Here is an 18,091-nt window from a genome sequence, read left to right as displayed (position 1 = left end):
AGAGCTTCTGAAGGGAATGCAGTGTGTCCTAAACCTGGAAATGCGGGGAGCTTAGCCACCTGGGTTCCTCTAGTAGAGACCGTCACTTTCTCCCAGGCATGCGCACCACATCCGGCTGTAGGACCCAGGGCAGCAAGCGAGAAGACGCCGACTCCAGGGCTGTCCGGGGTCAGCGTCCAGAGGCGCTGGCTAGGTGGTGGGAAGCCTCTTGGTGCAGGGGGCCCTCCCAGCCGCCAGGGGTCGCGCTGCAGGCGGCAGGGCGCTGGGCCGGCACTTGCCGGGGTCACGGCCGCCGGCCGAGGAGGGGGGTGGGGGTAGCGGCGGCGCCCGCGGCCCGGGGGGGGGGGGGGCGGGGGGGAGTGGAGAAAGCGGGGCGCGCGGAGGAGCGCCGGGCCCCCAGCGCCGCGGGAGCTGGGAGGACTGCGCGGCCCGGCTGGCGGCGCGGCTGCACAGTCCCAGCGTGGCGCAGCGCGGCGGGGACGCTACGCTGGGACCGCCCAGATCTCCCTCCTCGGCGCCCCGCGCCCTGGTGCCCTCGGCCGCCTCTTCTTCCTTCACTCGCTGCCCAGGCGGGAGCGGCGCCCAAGTCCGGTGCGCCATGTCCGGGGCCGGGTAGCCCCGCCGCCCGCCGGCCCGCCAGCCCGCCCTCCGAGCCACCCGCCAGCGGGCCGGCGGCCGGGGAGTCGCAGGGCAGGCAGGTAGGGCCGGAGCGGGCGGGGCGGCGCGCGGGAAGGAGGGAGGGAGCGCCGGCGGGCGGGGGCGGCCCCAGCTGCTCTCCAGCCTGCACATCTGGTTCCGCTTCCTCCCTCCCGGGGAAGTGAAAGTGGAGGGGAAGGCGCAGCCAGGAGCCAGCTAGCGGTGGCGGGCACCCCGCACCCCACTGCCCCGGCGGGTGCCGAAGCAGGAGCACCCCGCCCTCCTGCTCGGGTCACGCGGCGGCCGGCGCTGCTGCCGTCACGTCCTCGGCCCCGGCGCGCCGGCTTTTCGGTGCCCTCCAGCTCCCTGCTCAGCCTCCTCCCCCTCCGCGCGCCCTCTGCCCCAGCCCGACTTCCCGTTGCCCGGCATGTGGGCGTTGGAGACCCGAGTGGCCCCTGTGCCCGTGGCTCCACTTAGGGAGAAAGGGCGACCCACCGCAGGGCTCCCCCGGCCAGGTCCGGGGAATCCCTGCGCGTGCTCAGCGCTGGGGGGGCACCCGCTCGCCGCTCCGACGGTCCCACCTAACTGCCTCTGCCAGTGCCTTGGGCATGGGGCTCCCGCTCGTCTGCACTAGGTGAGGGAGGGGGTTGTGCCCTAGAGTTAAATCTGGAGGCTGATGCGGACTCCTGGCTTCACCTCCCAGACGTGGAGGCTAAATTTAGCTGGAGTTGGGGCGTGTGTGTCCAGGAGCCAGCCTGGCCCCGGGAGATTCCTTTGCTCCCTCCAGTGAGTTCTCTGGGCCAAGAGTGGGAGATAAAGTAGAACTGTTCAATCCGGAGCCATGGAATCTCCTCGGCCTTGCTCAGGCCCCTTTGGTCTGAAGTTCGGACTTGGCATGATGCTGCGCTGGCACCTTCAGCAGAACCCCCCGCCCCACGGCGCCGCCACACACACCCATAGGCTGACTTCTGCTGAGCTGCAGCTTCCCCTCCGCCGTTTCAGGAAGTAACCTCCCTTCCCCTCTGAAGCACTCCCCCACACCTCCCAGCCCCTGATGCAAACCACCCACCAGGCTCTTCCCAGCTTCTGCACCCTGGGGCGCCTCAGGAACCTTGGGGCTCCTACTCCCTGGGGCGGGCCATGGAGGCAGGTGAGGAAACAGTTACTGAAAGGCTGTTGTGGGCCTAATTCTGTCTCGGCTTGGGCTCCGGGGCTCTGTGGCAGAGGGCGAGGGACGGCGGGAACCCGTCTCCCACAGTCACTTTAGACCTAACTGGAGACATCTAAGGATCTTGGGAGGGCACTGTGGCTGGGCCAGGCTGGTGGAGTCGAGGAACACTGAGTCTAGTGGAAAGACACTCAAGCTTGGGTTTTGTGAGGTTTCCCAGAATCCTGTGGGGTCCTCTGAAACCGTAGGAGTGGGCCCTTTTGGAGTGTCAACTGGGTCAGGAGGTCCTTAGGATGTCATAACTAGAGCAGAAAGCCAGAAACCCTTAAAAAAGACTAAGGTTGGTGTGACGTGGCCAGAATCAATGGTGTCATTGCAGGTCATTACAGGAAATAGTGTGATCTCTGGTGTTCTAACTAGGCAGGTAGTGGGGAGGCGTGGGGCCTTGGAAGGCATACATGAGCAACATGGTGTCAGAGCCCAGGCTAGCGGTCTGAGGTGGAGTTTGGGTTCTTTGGGGAGAGAACTGCCAAGTGGGAGGAACCTGGTCTTTTTAAGGAGCTGTGGTGGGGCTGTGAGCGCCTGGGGATGTGAGAGGAGGGATGGACTGACCTCTTATTCCATCCTCCTTTGGAAGGATTAGGAACTGGAGGGGGCTGAAGGGAGGGGGTAGCACTCTGTTGCCGTGGCAACACCAGTTTCCCTGGCTCCATCTCTCCCCCACTTGCCCATTCCAGATGCAGTGAGTGAGGGGGGGGCCATGGCGGAGGAGCGGCCCCCCCGGCTGGTGGATTACTTCGTTGTTGCTGGGCTTGCGGGGAATGGAGCACCTATCCCTGAGGAAACATGGGTTCCTGAGCCCAGCGGACCCCTGCGCCCTTCCCGGCCAGCTGAGCCCATCACCGATGTGGCAGTCATTGCTAGGGCACTGGGCGAGGAGGTGCCCCAGGGCTATACATGCATCCAGGCTTCTGCTGGGGGCCACCCCTTGGAATTCAGTGCTGGGCTCCTGGGTGGAACTCAGCCTGTCATCTGCTACCGCAGAGGCCGGGACAAACCCCCCCTTGTGGAGTTGGGGTATGTGCTTCCTACCCATGCTGGCCCCAGGGGAGCTGGGAGGGACTATGAGTTAGGGCCAAGTCAAGGTAGGGGTGTGGGATGAGGGGAGGGCCAGAGGCCAGGGAGGAGGGGCTGAAGTCCTCAGTACTTGGTCTCAGGTTGTCTCAGGTTGGGTTTGCATGCCCGTGCTGCTGCCACCTAGCCCTTTGGTCTTGGGCAGGTTATAAAGCCCCACCAATGAGGATAATAGTCCCTCGAAGGATGCTTGATAAGATTGAGTGGAGTAAGACCCCTGAGGGATTTAGCACGGGGTCAGTGACTTCTTAGTGTCTGTTCATGAGAGAGAGAGCCGCGGAAGGCATGTAGGTTGTTACTGACTGACAAGTAGGGTCAGGGGCAAAGAGGGGCTATGGGATTCTGGAGGAGAGTTCAGCAAGCAGAGGTGGGCCCGGTATTGGGTTTGACAAGGCTGAGTGTGCAGGCAGTTTCCACTAGGTAGGCAGATCTGGCAGGATTGGGGTCTTTCTCCTCGGTCCTGTCCTCTTGACATTTCTATGTTTTCTGTGCCCAGGGTGTTATATGAGGGCAAGGAACGTCCCAAGCCTGGCTTCCAAGTGCTTGATACTACACCGTACAGCCACTCAGCCAACCTGGCCCCTCCAGGCCCCGGACATCCCCGCACCTACCTCACTTATAGGCGGGCAGCAGAGGGGGCAGGACTGCATGCCCTGGGCATCACTGACCTCTGCCTGGTGCTGCCCAGCAAGGGTGAGGGCACGCCTCATACTTACTGCCGGTTGCCCCGCAACCTCAATCCTGGCATGGTGAGTGGGGCTGTGGAGCTGAGAGCTGAGACCTGGGCTCTTGGTGTGAGGGTGTAGAACGGGCCCAAGGGTATAAAGAGGCCAGGGGCAGGCCAGAGGGGTGATAGGGCTTGAGGGATTTGATTAGAGGCAGCTCAGAAGATCATTTGGGGGTAGTAGAGAGAAAGTGGACCCCAGAAACCTTTGGTAGCTGTGTGTTTGCTTGTTTCTTGCCATCGGGGGCAGTGGGGCCCAGCGGTGTACCTGTGCTACAAGGTGGGCCTGGCCAAAGCCAACACGCTGGTGTATGAGGCAGGTGAGTGGCCCCTTTGTCCCTCCTAGCCTTTGACCCTTCGTGTCCCTCTGCCCTGGTGCCTCTTGGCTGAGTCCTTCAAGTGTTCCCTAGAATTTATTTCCCTTTTGCTGCTTGGCCCTTCTCTGGGATCCCCTGGCTCCTCTCCCTGAAGTCTGATCGACACCCCTCCTTTTGGGTACTCCTCACTCTGCTTGGGTGCAGAGCTGCTGGGCCGCTACCCAGAGGAGGACAATGAGGCTTTCCCGCTACCCGAGTCAGTGCCAGTCTTCTGCCTGCCCATGGGGGCCACTATCGAGTGCTGGCCTTCCCAGACCAAGTACCCCGTGCCCGTCTTCTCCACCTTTGTGCTCACGGGTGCCGCTGGTGATAAGGTAGGTGTGTGGCCTGTGGTAAGGGGCTGGGCCATGCAGAGCCTGCCTGACCGTCCCTCTGTCCCCTGCCAGGTGTATGGTGCCGCCCTGCAGTTCTATGAGGCCTTTCCGAGGGCCAGGCTGTCAGAGCGGCAGGCGCGGGCACTGGGCCTGTTGAGCGCCGTGGAACGGGGCCGGGCGCTGGGCGGCCGTGCGGTGCGCAGCCGGCGGGCTATCGCCGTGCTGTCCCACTGGCCTGCCTTTCCAGCCTTCAGAGCCTTCCTCACCTTCCTTTACCGCTACTCCGTCTCGGGCCCCCACCGCCTGCCCTTGGAAGCGTGAGCATGGCTACCCTGCCACTGGGAAGGAGTGAGGAGGGTGCAGGGAGGCGGAAAGATTAGCATGGAGATGGGAGTGGGCTGGGCACGGGGAGGGGCCGGGCTGTAGTGTGGGGTTGTACAGTGTGGCCATTGGAAAAAACTGTCACCAGAGGAGGAGGAGATGGGACAGCCTGAAATAGTCTGTCCCGCTTGTTGGGCCTGGCGAGGGCTGCGTGTGATTTGCACAAGTCCGTTGAACAAGAGAGGCTCGGTGGCTGATGCAGGCCTTGAAGTGGGGTTCAGGGAGCAATAAGATTCTTTTTTTTTTTTCCTTTGAAATTAAATTTTTTAAGTGATTATTTTTAGTTGTATATTTCACTTATTCATTTTTAGGTGGTGCTGAGGATGGAACCCAGGGTCTCCCATGTGGGAGGCCAGCCTCTCCTGCTGAGCCCCGCCCCCCCCCTTCTTAGTTCTGGGTAGCAGTGGGGTAGGACTAGGGCTCTTAGGAGAGGAGAGGGAGAGGGACACGGGGTGGAGGAGGACGGGTGGACGGCGTGTGCCTCACCTGTCCCTCTCTCCCCAGGCACATCTCCCACTTCATTCACAACGTGCCCTTCCCTTCCCCACAGAGACCCCGCATCTTAGTGCAGGTAAGGGCCAGGGCTGGGCTGGACGGACGGAGAGGAGTAGGCCTGTCACCAACCCTGACCTCTGGCTTTTTGGCCCCCCAGATGTCTCCCTATGACAACCTGCTCCTCTGTCAGCCTGTGTCCTCACCCTTGCCCCTCAGGTATGTGCCCGGGTTTGGGGGAGAGGGTCTTTGATGACTGAGGACATGGTAGCTGCCCGGGGCAGTTGTTGAGGTCCTTGCAGGCTGGGCCCCAGCGGTGTCCCTGCCTGGTGCCTGGGGAAGAGTCTCCAGGGCCTGCTGGTGACGCACCCCCACCCTTGCATTGCCTGCAGCGGCGCCAGCTTCCTGCAGCTGCTGCAGAGCCTGGGCCCTGAGCTGGCTGTCACGCTGCTGATGGCTGTGCTCACAGAGCACAAGTTGCTGGTCCACTCGCTGAGGCCGGACCTGCTCACGAGCGTCTGTGAGGCCCTCGTCTCGGTGAGTACCACCTGTCTGCCCACTCTTCTGGATTTGTCCCGTACTTTTCCTTCCTTGAGGAGGTTCTCAGTCCCTTTCCCTGGGTACAGACTTTCGGGACAGACAAGCACCATTTCCCCCAGGCCAGTGCCCTCTCCGCTCCTGTGTCCCTCCCTGCTGCCCCGGCCCCTGTTCACTGCTCCTCTCTGGGCTTCAGATGATCTTCCCGCTGCACTGGCAGTGCCCCTACATTCCGCTGTGCCCCCTGGTGCTGGCAGACGTGCTGAGCGCCCCCGTGCCCTTCATCGTGGGCATCCACTCCAGCTACTTTGATCTGCATGACCCTCCTGCCGACGTCATCTGTGTCGATCTCGATACCAACACGCTCTTCCAGTAAGAGGCTGGGTCTCACGGGACGGGAGGCGAGCTCGCAGGAGCCCACGTGTGAGCTGACCTAGCTCCAGGCCTGAGGCGAAGAGGGGAGGAGCATGTGGGGAGCCCTGTGGTTCTTTTTCTCCTGTTTATCTCCTAGGACAGAGGAAAAGAAGCTCCTCTCCCCTCGCACTCTGCCCCGCAGACCCTACAAAGTTCTGCTGGCCACACTAACAACCCTGTACCAGCAACTGGACCAGAGTGAGAAGACTGGGTGGGGGTGGGAGGCTGGGACTGTCACTGGGCTCCCGCCTCTGGTGTGGGGAAGGCTGGGGGGAGCTAGAAATTCCTTAAGGAGGTTAGAGGAGTCAGGATCTGGTGGGAGTCAGGGGGTTCCCATTCCAACAGAAGCCAGAGGGAAGGAAGCTGGGTGCCACGGTGCATGCCTGAAATCCCAGTGAGTTGGGAGGCTGAGACAGGAGGCTCACAAGTTCAAGGCCAGCCTCAGCAAGTTAGTGAGAGAGACCCTCAGCACCTTAGTGAGACCCTGTCTCTAAATCAAAAATAAAATAGGACTGAGATGCACCCTTAAGCTCAATCTCCAGTACAGCATTCCCGAACACCTCAGGAAGGTTGAACTTGTCGCTGGGGAGGCCACTGTTGGTGTGAGGTCTGAGGGGGCTGGGGATGGAACAGGTGTCAATGTGAAGGATGGGGTAGGCAAGCACTGTGGGTGCTGACTCCGACTCTGGGCATCGCTTCCCAGCGTATACTGGACCTGAGGAGGAGGCATCCCTGGAATTCCTGTTGACGGACTATGAGGCCGTCTGCGGCCGCCGCGCCCGCCTGGAGCGAGAAGTCCAGGGAGCCTTCCTGCGCTTCATGGCCTGCCTGCTCAAGGGCTACCGGGACTTCCTGCGCCCCCTCACCCAGGCCCCTTCTGAGGGGGCTCGTGACGTTGACAACCTTTTCTATCTTCAGGGTAACGTGAGCCTGTCTCTGCTTAGAAAGGGTATCATGGGAGGGGTGGCCTGGGGACCGCCAGGTTTCTTATTCCCTCACTCAGTAAGTGTTTTGGTGGCACCCGCTTGAGCCATCCACTCTTGAGGTCTTGGAGGAAGTAAGGGTACAAAGATGAGGCAGATGGGGCCCTGCTCTCTGGGGGCCCTGGGCATAGAGTGGACACAATGACCTTTGTGAGCAGCCCCCACGGGCACAGCTCTGTCGAGGGACCTGTTCTTGGAGAGCCCTCAGCATATGACGGTGGGTGCAGGTAGACAAAAGGAAGGACTCTGGGGGCCCTGGTGCTAGAGGGAGCTGAGCTGGTCCCTTTGTGTGTCAGGGGTATGTGTCAGTGGGCCGAGAGGTGACAACCTCGGTGGGCATGGCTCCTGAGAAAGCAGAGGGCCAAGAATAGGGCAGGGCAGGATGGCTGCAGGAGAGAGCTGGTCACCTCCCTTCCCTGCCTCATTCTTGTCCCCATCAGGTTTCCTCAAGTCCCGAGAACGCTCCAGCCACAAGCTGTACTCTCAGCTGCTGCACACGCAGATGTTCTCACAGTTCATTGAAGAATGTTCTTTTGGCTCTGCTCGGCATGCTGCCCTTGAATTCTTTGACTCTTGTGTTGATAAGGTATCGAGTATGTCCCTTCTCTATGTGCCCAGTGGTCTCTGCTCTCCTTCTGCTTCTCTCTCTTGCCCACAGGCCACTGTAAACCCAAACATGTCTCAGCTGTGACGGGGAGGGCACCCCTGGAGTCAAGAGCACACAGCGTGTGCCGCTGGCTTCCTCTGAGAAGTATTGTCCCATTCTCAACTCTGTCCCCCAGCCGGGTCTTCAGGACTCCTTCCCTGCGGAGGTGCTTTCCTGGAAGATGCCATATTCCGGACGTCTGGCATGCTCCATGCCCACTGTCTCTTTTTTATTTTTTTGCAGTACTGAGGATCGCACCTACGAGTGCTCTGCCACGGAGCTGCCTCCCCGATTCTTTTTATTGTTCATTTTGAGGCAGGGTCATACTAAGTTGTCAAGGCTGGCCTCAACTTTCAGTCCTGCCTCGGCTCCCAAATCACTGGGGTACAAGTTGCATAGCACCCTGCACCTAGCCGTGCCTGCCGCCTGATGCCGCGCGTTCCCCTTCCTGTTCAGGTCCACCCGGAGCAGGAGAAGCCCGAGACAGCGCCCTTAGTGGAGCTGGAAGAACTCTCGGGAAGCGAGCTCACTGTCTTCATCACGCCCCCTGAGGAGCCCCCCGCACCAGAGGGTAGTGAATCCACTCCCCAGTACTGGTGAGAGATTTTGTCCCCTCCTGTGTCCCAAGTGGACCCTTGGATGGTCCACTTCAGGTGCCTGGCCCTGTATTGACTGCCCTGATATTGGCTCTCTCTGCCCCTCCAGCTATGATGGGTTCCCAGAATTACGGGCTGAGCTATTTGAGTCTCCTCAAGAGCAACCAGGGGCCCTGCCTGTGCCAGGCCCATCCCGTAGCGCCCCCAGCAGTCCTGCCCCTCGCCGTACCAAACAGGTAAGCAACTCCTGGACCCTACGGGGAACCTGGCTCAGGCAGGGGGCGCTGCTTCATTTCTCCGTCTGTGAAATGAGATGAGGCGTCGGCCTTCCCGTAGACCATAGGGAGTTCACTGTGCCTGGCCGTGAGAAATGCCATTGTCATCACCACAGCACCCTCCCATCGTCACTTCTGGGAATCCAGAGGCTGGTGGCTCAGTCCAGGGCCCTTGCCGGTGCTCAGGAGCCACAGCCTGTCAGTACAGCCACCTCCTCAGTACAGGCACAGAGCGTCCTTCAGGGGAGGCGCTGCTTCTTCTGACCTCCCTGGCATCGTGTTCACCTTGTTGTGTCCTCTGCCCACCTAGGAGATGAAGGTGGCCCAGCGGATGGCACAGAAGTCAGCAACAGTGCCCGAGCTGTGGGCCCGGTGCCTGCTGGGCCATTGCTACGGGCTGTGGTTCCTGTGTCTTCCCGCCTATGTGCGGTCAGCACCCTCCCGGGTGCGGGCGCTGCACACAGCCTACCATGTGCTGCGTGAGATGGAGAGCCGCAAGGTGGTGCTCCCCGATGAGGTGGGCGCCATTTACCATGCGGCCACCTGCAGCCATGGGGGCTGCGAGAGGGAAGCTTGTGGGAGTTGAAGAAAGCAGATGGGGAGCCCAAGGGTAGGCAGATGGGGAGCCCCAGGGCTGGGCAGATGGGGAGCCCAGAGCTGGGCAGATGCTCCTCAGCATTCACTGTGAGCACAGTCACATCAGTACTCACTAAGGGGACTGCAGGGTAGCAGGGTCAGGAGAGCCGCAGGGGCCAGTGAGGAGTGCAGGAACTGAGAAGGTTGGAGGGCGGGCTGGGAGGGCGGCTGCTGCCATTCCGTGCTTCTCGGCCTAGGTGTGTTACCGGGTGCTGATGCAGCTCTGCTCCTACTACGGGCAGCCCGTCTTGTCTGTGCGGGTCATGCTGGAGATGCGACGGGCAGGCATCGTGCCCAACACCATCACCTATGGTTACTACAATAAGGTACCTAGTTTGGGGTAGGACGGCTGGCAGGCTGGACCAGGTGTGCGTGGGGAGGACGCCGTTCCCTGACCCCTGCTTCCCCAACTTGGAGACTGGGCTTGTGCAGCTCCACTGGGTCCTGGGACCATTGTCCTCCATCACCGCCTCTTGTAGCCTAGGCACCAGCAAATGGCTTTTGGGGTTTTTTGTTTCCATCTTAGCTTCTTTTATTCCCCATCGCAACAGCCCTGACTGTAGCTCATAGTACTGGCCGTGTGTCCGGCACTCTTCTGAATACATCATACATTTGTAAAAACTTCACATTATGCATTTTAAATAACTTTATATTCACCATCCCCATGGGGTAGGAGGATCACCCCCGTCTCATAGATGAGGAGATGAGTTACAGAAAATTCATAACTTGCCCAAAGTACCATAGTGGACGAGTTGGGGAGTTAGAATATGAGCAAAGGCTTATTCCTATTTCCCAAATTCAGCCCCTTCACCATGATACTGAACTATCTCCTGCTTTTCAGATGAGGAAACTTAATGACAAAATCTGAAATGATTTCTTCAAAGCCACACAGTTTTTAAGTGGTAGAGTCTAAGAACTTCCTCCATTGCTCTGGGCTTCTCGCAGGTCCTCTCAGGACAGTTGCTCACAATTACCCTTGTTCCTGGCTGAGCCGTTGGTCAGGCAGTCCTAGGCAGGATGTGTGGAGGGAAGGTGGTCCCTGGGGCTCGAGGACAGGAGGTGGGCATCAGGCTGGGGTCAGGGTGCTGGAAGGAGGCCATCCTGATGGGCGCTGTACTTGGCAGGCTGTGCTGGAAAGCAAGTGGCCATCTGGTACACCAGGTGGACGTTTGCGTTGGGCCAAGCTCCGGAATGTTGTCCTGGGGGCTGCTCAATTCCGTCAGCCTCTGAGAGATCGGCAGCGGCGGCAGCAGCAGCAGCAGCAGCAGCAGCAGCAGCAGCAGCAGCAGGTGTCCGCACACCAAGAAGCTGGCAGTTCCCAGACAGGTGGGCAGGGACTGGTGAGCAGGCTTAGGGACGGGCAGCAGGCTCTTGGAGAGCCAGAGCTGGCTTCGCGTCAGCAGGGGCTTTCAGAGAATGGCTAAGCTACACTCTACTGGTAACAAGAGAGAGAAGGTTCTGCCCGGGGAACCCTGCCAAGCCAGGCCCCTCGGGGAGGTCTGTGGGGTCCTGGCTAGCGGCCTCTGATCCCCCTCTGTCCTCCAGAGTCCTCCCTGGAACGCCCTTCCCCCACCCGTCCCCTTCAGCGCCAGACGACTTGGGCTGGGCGAAGTCTGAGGGACCCGGCCTCACCCACTGGGCGCCTGGTGAAGAGTGGCAGTTTGGGCAGTGCCCGAGGAGCCCAGCCCACTGTAGAGGCCGGTGTGGCCCACAGTAAGTGCCTGGTCTGGTCCTCCTCTTCTCTTCCCCACAGTCAGTTTTCCTAACCACTTGCAAGAAAGGAGAAGAACCAGGGCCAGAATTCTGGAAAAGTGGGCCTGTGTGGCGGGTGACTGCACTCTGAGGAGTCAGAATGTCGTGTGGGGTCGAGTGTCAGGGTCTACGCAGCCGGAATTGTGTTACTCGAGAAGCAGGCAGCCAGAGGAGAGGCTGGCCTCCATCTTGCCTGATTCTTTTTTTGTCCTGCAGTGATAGAGGCTTTAGGGGTCCTGGAGCCCCGGGGATCACCTGTGCCCTGGCACGATGGAAGTCTCTCAGACCTGAGCCTGACAGGGGAGGAGCTGGCACCTGGAGGCAGTCCAGGCGGCTCAGGCTTGGCCCTGAGTGCCCAGTCCACCGAGGCCCTGGAAGGGCTGAGTGTGCGAGGGCCCAAGGCTAGTGGGCGTCAGGATGAGGCAGGCACCCCGCGGCGAGGGCTGGGTGCCCGCCTCCAGCAGCTGCTCACTCCTTCCCGCCGCTCCCCTGCTGCCCGCATTTCCCCATCAGAGATGCCCCCTGACCTGCCTCCCCCTGCCCGTCGCAGCCCAATGGAGAGTCTTCTGAGGCCCCGGGAGCGACCTGGATCCACTGCATCGGAGGTAGCCAGCCCCGCAGCTTCAGGAGGCCCGGGGAGGGGCCTGCAGGGTCGTTAGAGCTGGCATCCCCGCTGGAGAGGAGCGCGGAGCCGGCTGACAGGGCTTCCTTGTGTGATGGCAGAGCTCAGCCTCTCTGGGCAGTGAGTGGGACCTCTCAGAGTCTTCTCTCAGTAGCCTGAGCCTTCGCCGTTCCTCAGAGCGCCTCAGTGACACCCCTGGATCCCTCCAGCCACCTTCCCTGGAAGTGAGGATAGCCGCCCCACTGTAGTCTTCCTGGGAAAGGCAGGGTGGGGAGGAGGTCAAGGAGGGCTGGCTGGGATTTGGAGGTGGAAGGGCCAGGAGGGGGTACTGAAGGCTGAGCCAGGCCTACTTCCTGGGGTCTCCTTGTCCACAGATTCTGCTCTCCAGCTGCTCCCTGTGCCGTGCCTGTGACTCACTGGTGTACGATGAGGAAATCATGGCTGGTTGGGCACCTGACGACTCTAACCTCAACACAACCTGCCCCTTCTGCGCCTGCCCTTTTGTGCCCTTGCTCAGTGTTCAGACCCTTGATTCCCGACCCAGGTGCCCAAATCAGGGCAAGTGCCGTGGGTGGGACAGGAAGGCAGTGGTCCAAGAGCTGACCCCTTCTGCTGTCCTCTTGCAGTGCCCCCAGCCCCAACCCTGCCCCTGTTGGTGCCAGTAGCAGCAAAGACGCCCCTGTTCCTGGGGGTCCTGGCCCTGTGCTCAGCGACCGCAGGCTCTGTCTCGCCCTGGATGAGCCTCAGCTCTGCAACGGGCACACGGGGGTAAGGGCTGGGTCAATGGGGCACAGAGAGTGGGAGCATGTAGCCTGTGTGGAAGGGTGACAAATAGATGGTACTGAGGGCAAGAGGCCTCCCAGAAGCCACTGGGGATAATGGCTTGGTGGGAGGCAGGGCACTGGATGGGGCCCTTCTACTCTGTGTCTGGCAGGGCTCCTCTAGGTGCGTGGAGAGTGGGGCCTGGGCATACCTGAGTCCCCTGGTGCTGCGGAAGGAGCTGGAGTCTCTTGTAGAGAATGAGGGCAGCGAGGTTCTGGCACTGCCTGAACTGCCTGCTGCCCACCCCATCATCTTCTGGAACCTTCTGTGGTATTTCCAACGGCTACGCCTGCCTAGTATTCTACCAGGCCTGGTACTGGCCTCCTGTGATGGGCCCCCGCCTCCCCAGGTCAGTATTTTTATGTGGCCTCCTTTCCTGTCTCCCAGCTCTGTGTCCTCGTCTTCTGTGTCTTTGGCACTAAAGAAAGAGCCCAGGCTGTGGAGTCTGTGTGTCTGGTCGACTCCTGGCCCTTGCAGTTCACCACTCTGGGCCACAGTTTTTCATCTGTCATAAGCAGTGACATCACAGGGCTGTGGCACAGACACCTTGTGCAGCGCTTGGTACCTAGGAAATCATTCCTTAATGTTCATCTTCTCACTCCACCAGTATTTATTGAGCATCTTTTAGGTTCCAGGCACAGTTTTCAGGCATTAGAGACGTAGCAGATTACAAAACACATCCTTACTCTGCAGAGCTTACATTCTCATGGGAGTAGGTCCCTTTCCTCTGCTTGGTGTGTCCTGTAATGTCTGTCTGTCTCTTTGGACACCGCCTTCCATTCTGTGAGCCTGACTGGCTCTCCTGTCTCAGCTCCCCCAGGCCCCGTCTCCTTGGCTAACTCCTGATCCAGCCTCTGTGCAGGTGCGACTGCTGTGGGATATCCTGACTCCTGACCCTAGCAGCTGCCCACCTCTCTATGTGCTCTGGAGGGTCCACAGTGAGTCTGGTATCTGACATAGGGATGGGAGGGGTGAGTCCCACACCTAGAAGGCTCAGTCATCCTGGTGACCTTTCTTCCTTCACCCAGGCCAGATCCCTCAGCGGGTGGTGTGGCCAGGCCCCGTACCTGCGTGTCTCAGCTTGGCATTGCTGGAGTCAGTGCTGCGCCATGTTGGGCTCAATGAGGTGCACAAGGCTGTGGGGCTCTTGCTGGAGACTCTAGGGCCCCCTCCTGCTGGCCTGCACCTGCAGAGGTACGATGCTCATCTCAGGGTCCCTGACCTGCACCAGCTTCACACCTCTTTTCTCTGGCTTACACCCTTCTGCCTCTGTACAGGGGTATTTACCGCGAGATCTTATTCCTGACAATGGCTGCCATGGGCAAGGACCACGTGGACATAGGTGAGGGAGCAGGTGGGGGACTGAGGAGTTTAAGGACCCTGGGCCAGGAGTGAGAGGCCGGGGTCCTATTGCACTGATTCCCACCCTCTTCCCCAGTGGCCTTCGACAAGAAGTACAAGTCCGCCTTCAACAAGCTGGCCAGCAGCATGGGCAAGGAGGAACTGAGGCAGCGGCGCGCACAGATGCCCACTACCAAGGCCATTGATTGCCGAAAATGTTTTGGAGCACCTCTGGAATGCTAGGGACCCTTAAGCTTCCCTCTCCAGCCTATGGTGGGGAGGCGAGGGAGCAAGGATTCTATAGACAAACTGCTTCTCTGTTCCCTTCATAGAGGACTTGGGAACAGCCTGGGAAGCCTGTTCAGCCATAGGCTCCAAGTGGGGCCAGCAGAAACGGGGACCCACTGTTACCAAAAGTCACAATTCCCCCGTCTCCATCCTGCTAACCCTTTCATGTCAGTGTTGGGGAGAGCTGGGGAGCCAGTGCAGCTCTGTCCCTCCCCGAGCCTATTCCAGGAACTCTCACCCAGGGCACCCACAGATCTGCACTGCCCTGGTTACTTTAGAAGTTTTTGTTTTAAAAAACAACTGGAAAGATACAGAGCTACTGAGCCTTTGCCCAGATGAGAGGGGGGATCTCATCCCACCAGTGGAGGTCCCCCTTCCCTGGCGTTGCTGAAGGAGCCCAAGGCTCTCCATGCCTTTCTACCTTAGTGTTTGTATTTTATTTTAAGTTATTTATTCTGGAGCCACAGCCCCCTTGCTAATGAGGCTCTTATGGAGAGTGAGAAAGAGAAGGGAAATGGGGCACTGAGGTCTGTAGCTCCCTGAAAGCCAGGCAGTGGGAGCCAGGGGAGCCCCAGGCCCCCCTGAGGAAGAACTGGTGCCTCCTGCAGTCCTGATCCTTCCTGTCCACTCCATCTTGGGAAGCGCCCCACCCACCCAGGGCCCTGACCTGTGCAATAAGAATTGTCCCCTGCAAAGTTTTGTTGTATGTAAATATAGTAAAAGCTGCTTCTGTCTTTTTCCTTCTGCCTCCCGTTTCCTGGGTCCGAATGATAGTGGGGGGTGCTTATGCTGCACCTTTCTCCTGGCCACCCGTCCTCTTTTCCACCTCTGTCCTTTGCAACCTTCAGGTATACCCTGCTTCTCCTGGCCATGTCTGGTGCTGGCCCCTTGGGGCACAGGGAGTTCTTAGAGCAGGATGGGGGCGAATCTGGTGCTGCTATGGCAGTGCCAGTCTGTGTGGCACTTCCAGCCCTCCCACACAATCACCCCCTTGTCCCTCATCTGTACCCCACACAAAGGCTCCATTCTCTGGGGGCCTTGAGCTCATCTTTGCCTTATTTCCTCTCCCCTAACTTGCCCCCCGATTTCTCCAGTACCTCCACAGAGATGACAACCCTTTCCCCAGTAGTTGGTGTTGGCGGCCCTCACGTGTCCTGGGGGACTTGGCATTCAGTCATTCTCGTCCTCCCTAGTTGCTCTTTTTGCAGGCAGTATTCTTCTGCTCAGGGTCTCAGCCCGGGGACAGCACTGGAAAGAAAGGGGCTTCTTGTGCTGTGAACATCAGGGAGATGGGCATCATTTTTTCTAATCCCTTGGCCCACTCAACGCTCTCCTTTTTTTCCTATATAAGAAATAAACAGGAAACAATTCCTAACAGAGCTGCAAAACCATTTACCAAAGGTAGTCAGCTAACAAAACAAATGCCTTGGGAAGGAGGGCTGCAGTATCAATGGGGGAAGTGACTTACATTAATGTTTAGTGTAAATCCCTGGGTGATGGAGATCAGTGGGTGAAAAGAGAAGTACTACTTCTGAATGCCAGGACCTTCATGCAGAGGACCCTTCCCATCCTGCCCTGATGCTTTTCTAGTCCTTAAAGGAGCTGCAGAGGAGGAAACCAAAGGGCTTAGGAAATGCCACCATCTATCTTGCTAGATGATGATCTCTTCAGAGGTCACCCTAGTTTCTGATTAGACCCCACTCACCAGAATCGACCTCCCTATTTTGTCCCTAAGGCCTAAGCCTAAGGACCTTTAGTAAGGGTGGACTTACCTGTGTGTGTGTGTGTGTGTGTGTGTGTGTGTAGTGGTGGTGATGCTGGGGATCAGATTCAGGCCTCATTCATGTTAGGCAAGTACCCTACCAGTGAGCTATGCCCCTAGCTTACAGACCTGCCCTCTTACAATTAATTTGGGTATAGTATACTCAGTGCTGCACTTAACTATAGTGAGAGAATTTTAGGGCCCCGTCCCTGCCCAAGTAGAGCATACAATCTTACTAGTCTAGCATGCCCTTTGGTTCCACAGTAAAAACTCTGCCTTCCAGCTTATGCCTCTCATTTTTGAGAAGTTAGATAAGAGAACTACAGAATTTCATAACTACAGACTATCTGGGAATTCCGATAGCAACGTATGATACCATAACATCTGATACCTGTCCTGTGGCCTAGGGAGCTGTATGAGGGAAAGGATATGTCTCAATTGCCTGGGTCAGTTTCTTTTTCCAGACTTCAGAGTATAAATCTTGTCTCTGCCACTTACTAATCTTATGATGTCAGACAAGTAACTTAACTGCTATGCCTTAGTTTTTTCTCATCTGGAAATGGGGAGGGGGTCATTTAAAAACTAATTATATTATCCATATGAAATGTTAAGCACATTCAATAAATGTTAGCTTCAAAAAGGCAAGTGGTGCATGTCTGTAATTCCTCCAACTTGGGAGGCTGAGGCAGGAGGTTTGCAAGTTTGAGGCTAGCCTCAACAATTCAGTGAGAACTTTAACTTAGTGAGACCCTTTCTCAAAATAAAAAATAAAAAGGACTGGGATATAGTTCAGTGGTAAAACACTCCTGGATTCAATCTCCAGTACCAATTAAAAAAAAAAAAAAAAAAAAAAAAAGAGGAAACAGTGGTAGAGCCTGTGTAGGGCAAAAGTCATGTCCACTACAATACTGGCCTCACTTCTTTAGAGCTTGATCGCTCCTGTTTGAAAGTCCCTTTCCAAAGCCCGATTTTTATTTTGTTGGGAGGCAGTTTCTCAGGCCTTGCAGAGTCTCCTTCAGGTGGGTCTCTTCCACTACTGTGTTTCTCATGTTTTCTCAAAGTTTTGAGGACAGCTTTTTAGATAGCAGAGAATGCACTGGTTTTATGATGGATGGCAGTTTAGGAAAAGAGGAATGAATATTCCATGAGGGTAGTGGCTTTATCTTGTTCACTTCTGTATCCCCAGCAAATGGGAGTGACTGGTAATATCATGGGTGCTTTATCAATGACTGAGAAGAATCAGTGAAAGCATTATGATGATGGGACTGGGGAAATTTTCAGTGCAGTACAAGGTAGGTGCTGTGGGGAGAAAACCAGTGTAAGTTGAATTTAGAACAAAGAGGGTGAAATTGTTGGAAAAGCAAGGAAAATTCTCAATAGTAGTTACAGTTATTACCGTTTTATATAGTTTATTGAGTGCTTATTGGCTCAATCACTTAAATGTACTATTTGTAATCCTTACAATTCCCTTATGAGTTAGGCACTCTTATTCCCATTTTACAGATGGGGAAACTAAGGCATTGAAATAGAAGTTAAGGGCTGGGGTTGTAGCTCAGTGGTTGAGTGCTTGCTTGCCTGGCATGCATGAGGCACTGGGTTCGATCCTCAGCACCACATTAAAAAAAAAAAAAAAAAGATACTGTGTCCATCTACAATTAAAAAATATATTAAAAAAATAGAAGTTAAGCTTGGCATTGTGGTGCATGACTGTAATACCATTGGCTTGGGAGGCTTAGGCAGGAGGATCACAAGTTTGAGGCCACCTTGGACAACTTAAAGAGGTCCTGTTTAAAAATAAAACATAAAAGGGACTGGGGATGTAGCTCAGTAAGTAGTACATACAGTGCCACTGGGTTTGAGCCCCAGTACCACAAAACAAAAGCAAAAATAAAAACAAAACAACAACAAAAAAAACCCTGCCTCCCAAAAAAACAACAAAACAACCACCCAGAAGTTAATTAATTTGCATCCAAAGCACCCAAGTGATAAAAGGGCCAAGATTCAAACTCCAGCACTCAACTGAGTGCTTGTGCTTGACCATGTTCTTTCTTTACCTGTACACTATCCTAGCATGCTAACAGGTCTCTTATTCACTTAAAATAAAAACGGAGGCATGCCTGTGGGTGGGTTCAGGGTCTACCTGTCTTTTTGTTTGCTTTTTCCATCTGTCCTTACATGACTGTGCCCTCCA

The 18,091-nt window shown here is 57.0% G+C and overlaps 1 protein-coding gene across 5 annotated transcripts; it reads left to right on the top strand.

Annotated features, from left to right (window-relative positions):
- Positions 1–369: 369 nt before the first annotated feature.
- Dennd4b (DENN domain containing 4B) lies at positions 370–16,545 on the top strand. Of its 5 annotated transcripts, none has more exons than XM_076861977.1 (28): positions 370–698; positions 2,542–2,881; positions 3,435–3,687; positions 3,913–3,982; positions 4,184–4,353; positions 4,426–4,670; positions 5,239–5,305; positions 5,387–5,445; positions 5,619–5,763; positions 5,960–6,135; positions 6,275–6,375; positions 6,881–7,096; positions 7,601–7,746; positions 8,263–8,402; positions 8,512–8,638; positions 8,988–9,194; positions 9,511–9,639; positions 10,438–10,639; positions 10,859–11,026; positions 11,282–11,670; positions 11,789–11,911; positions 12,062–12,231; positions 12,314–12,455; positions 12,622–12,858; positions 13,321–13,447; positions 13,538–13,703; positions 13,787–13,851; positions 13,948–16,545. In XM_076861977.1, exons 2-28 carry the CDS (start codon positions 2,565–2,567, stop codon positions 14,091–14,093), a joined length of 4,503 nt encoding a protein of 1,500 aa, XP_076718092.1. In that variant the 5' UTR covers positions 370–698; positions 2,542–2,564; the 3' UTR covers positions 14,094–16,545. The 5 variants fall into 5 exon arrangements, with proteins under 5 accessions (XP_076718092.1, XP_076718096.1, XP_076718094.1 ...); XM_076861981.1 differs by lacking the exon at positions 370–698 and adding an exon at positions 760–1,786 and having other exon boundaries at positions 11,579–11,670; XM_076861979.1 differs by lacking the exon at positions 370–698 and adding an exon at positions 760–1,786 and having other exon boundaries at positions 13,372–13,447.
- The last annotated feature ends 1,546 nt before the right edge of the window (positions 16,546–18,091 follow it).

Source organism: Callospermophilus lateralis, chromosome 7, assembly GCF_048772815.1.
Source record: "Callospermophilus lateralis isolate mCalLat2 chromosome 7, mCalLat2.hap1, whole genome shotgun sequence".
Lineage (NCBI taxonomy): Eukaryota > Metazoa > Chordata > Mammalia > Rodentia > Sciuridae > Callospermophilus > Callospermophilus lateralis.
The sequence above is the reverse complement of the archived record's forward strand: the minus strand, read 5'-3'. Positions and strand labels throughout refer to the sequence as shown.

Coding starts and splice junctions, on each gene's coding strand:
- Dennd4b (XM_076861976.1), top strand. Junction 2,882..3,434: donor CCCCCCCTTGTGGAGTTGGG/GTATGTGCTTCC, acceptor TTCTGTGCCCAG/GGTGTTATATGAGGGCAAGG. Junction 8,403..8,511: donor GAATCCACTCCCCAGTACTG/GTGAGAGATTTT, acceptor CTGCCCCTCCAG/CTATGATGGGTTCCCAGAAT.